General features: G+C 41.8%; 1 protein-coding gene across 1 annotated transcript; it reads right to left on the bottom strand.

Annotated features, from left to right (window-relative positions):
* Nucleotides 1-3670: 3670 nt before the first annotated feature.
* LOC131916055 (olfactory receptor 2A12-like) lies at nt 3671-4853 on the bottom strand. The gene has a single exon (XM_059269359.1). The coding sequence runs from the start codon at nt 4851-4853 to the stop codon at nt 3852-3854; it is 1002 nt and encodes a 333-aa protein (XP_059125342.1). The 3' UTR covers nt 3671-3851.
* Between the last annotated feature and the right edge of the window lie 1147 nt (nt 4854-6000).

Below are 6000 nucleotides of genomic sequence, written 5' to 3'. Positions count from 1 at the left end.
CTGTCACCGCTCTCCTCAGTATCTACTCTGGTCCTTGTTTCCCCTTACACATGTATCTGTTAAACTGATTGAGACTTTGTATCCACATTTCATCACTAGCTAATCTATACCTGTTTTTGACGTAGTACACTACTTGGTCTAAACAAACGTGAGAGTGAGTTAATTTTTACAGAATTAAGTACAAGTTTCAGTAGCTTCTCAAGTGTATTAACAGTCAGTATAAGAATTTGAATTGATTCAGGGGCTGGAGACGTGGCTCAGTGGTTAAGAGCACTGGCTGCTCTTGCAGAGGACCCAGGTTCAATTCCCAGCACCCACATGGTGGCTCACAACTGTAACTCCAGTCCCAGGAGATCTGATGTCCTCTTCTGGCCTCCATGGGGATCAGGCACGCCGTGGTACACTGACATACTTGCAGGTAAAACACCCAGACACATAAAGGTAAATAAGCTAAAGAAAAGAATATGAGTTTTATATATTTGTTTTTCACGTGAGGTTAGGGAACTAACAGGCAATGAGAACCACTGGAAAGCAGAAGAATCTGTGCTCTTGGGACTTTTATGTAGCAGCAGGTAATATTTAGCTCCATTGGAATTGAAACGAAACTCTGGGACCTAGAAGAACTCCATAAAAGAATCATTTGCATGGTGAGCTCAAGCTGTGTCTGAAACTGGTTCACATTGTATAAAACAGTGGTCTTTCCAGGTGTGCATTGTGCTAGGAGACTCCACTGCACAAGCAGATTTTGATTCCATTTTGAGGGGAGAAGGATGACTACAGCCCCTGGGTGGACCCAGAGACTCCTCCATCTGTCGTGTACCACCCACTCAGTACAGACTGGTGACTGACTTATTCCTGAGACTAGGAAGGGAGCCACCCTGTAAGTTTGTTGGGGAGAATTGGGAGTGTGAGGACAGGTGGCTATAGTACAATCATATCAGAAAACTAGGCCCGAGAACTTACCAGACACACCAGAACAAGAAAAGAGTTTCACATTCTCACCTGGACCCCATAAAATGATAGACACCTAATAATGGGATAGCATGGCCACACACCAACCTATGACCTGATACCTGCTGTGCAAGTCAGGGGCAGGAACTCCCTAGTTGTCCCTAGAGTTTCTAATTCATTTGATTCTCTGCCTTTGATGAGGCCTGCTTAACTCCCTGCTGTTTGCCCTCCTGGACCTGGACCTGACCCACTGTTCCTGGCTCCTGACATGTTTCCTAATGTGAACAGGTTTGGATGTTGGCCTTAAGCTGAACTCGGCAGCTTCTCCCTCAGACCTGACTCAGCAGCTCCAGCAGCCCCCCCCCCCCCAGCACTGGTCTAGTTCATTATCTTATCAATACAGACTCTGCCACTTCTGAAATCCCTTGAACTCTCAGCTTCTTAAGGTTGTATTCATTCTATAACCCACAGATATGCTTATAGGTATGCAGACATATTTATTGTGTGCTATGGGCTTGTGATACGAGAGTTAATATTGGTAATTAATATTGGAATTTTAAAAAGGATGAACAACGGCTGGTTGATATTCATTGAAGGCCTGCGTTTTTCTGAAGAGAAACAAAAGAGGAGGAGTGGATGGGGGAGGGGAAGAGGGGCAGCAGGGGGGAGGGACTGAGGACATGAGGAAGGGGAAACTGGTCGGGATATAAAACAAAAAATTAATAACAATAAAAAGGATGAACAAAAAACTATAAACAATATATTGTATTATGTGAAATAACATATAATATATATAAATAATATATCTAAATATATTAAAATATACATATGTATGACATATTCATATAATGCATATGTATATAATATATATGTATACATACATATTCTTTTGAGACAGGGTCTTACCACACAGCCCTGGTTGCCCTGGAACTCCCTATGTAGCCTGGGCTACCCTTTAACTCACATAGGTCCACTCGCCTCTGTCTCCAAGTGCTGGGAGGTGCCTCTGCCTCACTCCACTATTGCCTTCTGTCTCTACTCTTCTGCTATTGAACATAGAAATGTAACAAATACTCTAACATGGAAACAAACCAAGAGTTTTGGAAATTTTAGCCCTTGATCCCTTCATGAAAATCAGGGAGGTGCTGCCAGTGAACTCCTGGTACAGATGTGCAGTGTCTAACTGGAAACACCAGGTTCCTTAGGCTCTATATTTAACTATAATGTGGATATAAGATCTATTATGAGGTACTGGCTGCTCTTCCAGAGGACCTGGGTTCAATTCCCAGCACCCACATGGCAGCTCACAATTGTTTGTAACTCTAGTTCTAGGAGACCTGACACTCCCACACAGATATATATGTGCAGGCAAAACACCAATGCACATAAAGTAAAAATAAATAAATATTTTTTTTTTTTAAAAAGATCTATCCTGAATGCACTGCCTGCCTATAAAAAGGAATATTCACTAGTGTGGAAGCATCACCTGCCAACAGCAATTAGTAAGACAGTAGAAAGGAGACATCTTGTCTTCAGAATAATGATAACAAGTGTTTACTTTTAAAACGACGTGCTTATCTACAAGCATATCAGCTTTCCTGATTTTTCAAATAGAAATCTTTGCAAAAAGAATGGCTGAATCTGGGATTAAATGTATACTTTGTCTCCAAAATTAGCAATATTACAACAACCAATATATAGACTTTTAAAATATGTACTTGTTTATATATCATAACTAATCTATTCAAGTACATATAAGTAAGTTAATAAAATTTACTGTTACTTGTTTTGAGCTATCATCCATATGAAATAAATTAAAAATATCTTTTAAGTTTAATATATATATATATATACATATCTATCTATATATATTCATGTGCATGTGTGTTTGTCTGGATGTGGATGTGCACACGTGGGTGCTGTACCAAGATAGGCCAGAAAAGGGCATCAGTTCCTATGGAGCTAGAGTGACAGATCACTGTGAGCCACCTGATGTGGGTGCTGGGAACCTAACTTTGATCATACTGCTTCATAAAAGCAGTATTTCTTTCTATTTTAAATTTAAGGAAAGCACACACTTTTTCTAAAATAGTCCAAAGCAGAGGACATTTAAATAAACAAACAAACAAATAAATACAAGAATGGAAGTCTGTGCTCCTTTAAATGTGCTCATTGGTGCTTGGGATGAAGCTCAGTGCTGTCCAGCATGCAAAATATTTTGGATTCAATATTCAGCATCACAAGATGTCTCTCATTAGTAACTTTTACATAGTTTCATCTTGTAACATTGAATCACAGGCATGTTGTGTGATTTTCATTGCCTTTAATTTTGGAAGAGCTAGGATTTACTTTGAGATTCAGTCCCTCAATGAAGTGCAGCTGATTAGGGACCAGGAGCCCAGCCTTTGTCACAATGTGAGGTCTTACGAACAGATAGAAAGTTGAGCCAACCCCAAGTGTGGTGGTACACATCAACAATGCCAGCCCTGCCAAGGCCAACCTGAGCTACAGAGTGAGCTACTGTCTCACAAAACCAAAATAAGACACACACACACACACACACACACACACACACACACACACAGAACTATAGAATAGAGAATGCGATCAGTGATAACATTGTTAACATGAAGTTCATGTGCTCATGTTATTCTTAGATCTATTATCCATGTTTGATTGAGCTGACAGATGACATGTTGACTCCTTATTAATGCACATCAATATTTTTCCATAGAGGTGACAAATACAAAACAAAAAGTTTTGGGGGAAAATCTGTCAAAATATGAGTCTCTTCATCAGCAGTTCTGGCAAGCAGAAATTGCCACTGGTGAAGTTTAGTCTCACAGAATGTGGGCGTGAACCTCTTAGGCAAATGAATACAATGCTCAGCTCCTGAGGGTCTAGAATGTGATTCTTGTGCCTTTTTTGTACCTCTCAATCACTCGCCTCATGGCACTCTGCACTTCCTTGTTCCGCAGACTGTAGATGAACGGGTTCAGTGCTGGACCGATGACCGCATAGAACACAGAGATCAGCTTGTCTCCCTCGGTGGAGTAGAGAGACTTGGGCCTCAAGTACCTGATCAGCCCTGCTCCATAATAGATGGTCACCACAGCCAAGTGTGAAGCACACGTTGAAAAGGCCTTTCTTCTGCCCTCAACTGAGTCTATTCTTATCACAGCCACCAAGATGCGAAGGTAGGAGAGGACAATCAGGAGGAAAGGGAACAGCACTGTGCCAGCCCCTCCGATGGCCATAATGACCTCCTGCAGAGATGTGTCTGCACAGAACATGTGTAGAAGGATGGGCAGTTCACAGAAAAGATAATCAACAATGTAAGGACTGCAGAGTGGAAGGATGAACACGTAGAGAGGTATAACTGAGGCACAAAAGCCCGTGACCCAGACTGCCACTGCCAGAGTTATACACACCACCCAGCTCATAATGAGAAGGTACCTCAGTGGATAGCAGATGGCCACGTAGCGATCTATGGCCATCACTGCAAGGAGTAAGCACTCGGTTGACTCCAAGAATAAGGTGAGGTAGGTCTGAGCCAGGCAGAATGGGTAAGAGATGACCTTCCTGCTTGCAAGAAAATTGAAGAGCATCTTTGGAGTCACAACTGTGCTGAAGAATCCGTTGAGGAAAGCCAGGTGGCAGAGGAAGAAATACATTGGTGTCTTCAGAGAAGAGTCTAGAGCCACCAACATGATGACAGCTGTGTTCCCCAAACAGTTCGCTAGGTAGACCAGGGAGAAGAAGAGGAAGAGGGGAATCTCAGTCTGAGGGTGGTCAGAAAACCCCACAAGGACCAGCTCAGCGATGGTGCTGAAATTCTGGGGTCCAATGGCTGCTACTGAGCCATCCCTGTTCGAATGAGGAGACATCGAAGGACCCCACATGAAAAAACTCTTAGGTCAGGTCAGCTCCCTTCACATTTGCTTTAGTGCTGAAGGTAATGCCTGTCCTGAATTTAAATGATGGCCTCTCGTGAGACCCTTTCAGACACAAATGGAACCCACCACTCCCCTAACTATGACTGACCATTTTGGGAAAATTACACAAGATCTCGTAGTTCCACAGAGATAATTTTGCCATTGCTACATCATATCATACAGACTACAGGGCACCCCTCTGTGGTCCACTAACTGCACCTTTTAATGATCTGACTCTTAAAAGCCAGCAGTAACTTCAGCAAGATAGAGTGACTTGTCTGACATCATGAGTGAAAAATGTGAATGTTGAAAATAATTTCATTCTCCTTCAACTAGGTTGGTAATTGATATTTACAAAGTTCATTGAGCCAAACAAGGAATTTAACATTCCAAGTCTATATAGACAATAGGTTTATACAGATGGAATACTATAGGTAGTATTTAAACTGGTTAACCAGGTCAGGATTAGCAAAAGCAATACAGTTAACTCACCCAGACTTCTGGTTTTCAGATTTCTAGTCATAGTCTCAGAGGATATCGTTGTCTCAAAGACAGAGTTTCCTTGTTATTTTTAAGTTGGCATGCAGTGCACTGTGTTTCATCAGGCATTTTCCTACACACTCCGCTCTTATCTTCCTTGCTCACTCCACACTCCCTCACACCCATCTGTCTGCTCTCCCTCCTCCCCATATAGTCCTCCTTCTGCCCATTTCCTCACCCTTATATGTTCCATTACCTTCTCTTTTGCTCTCACTGCCTGAAGATCTCTTCTCCCCTGTCATGGTCCATGGTTCCCTTTCTAGTTCCATGAGTATCTCTGTATCTTATATACAAATTTAAACCGAAGGTCTGCATATAAAAGAAAGCCTTGCTATTTATCTTTCAGGATCTCAATATCAAGATTTTGTTCATTATATTATGCACATTGTAAAATAGTCTTTGCAGGGCCATTCCTCCCAATTGCACACTTAGAAGCAAACACCTCTTTAAGAACTTATGAATTAAGTTTCTGAATGTGCTGAAATTCGAAGGTCTAGGGTGGCTCAGTAAGGTGTAGAATATCACACAACACAGGTGCAAATGCCAGCTTTTGTTGACATAGCAACATAATAAA

The sequence above is a fragment of the Peromyscus eremicus genome, chromosome 8a, assembly GCF_949786415.1.
Source record: "Peromyscus eremicus chromosome 8a, PerEre_H2_v1, whole genome shotgun sequence".
NCBI lineage: Eukaryota > Metazoa > Chordata > Mammalia > Rodentia > Cricetidae > Peromyscus > Peromyscus eremicus.
The sequence above is the reverse complement of the archived record's forward strand: the minus strand, read 5'-3'. Positions and strand labels throughout refer to the sequence as shown.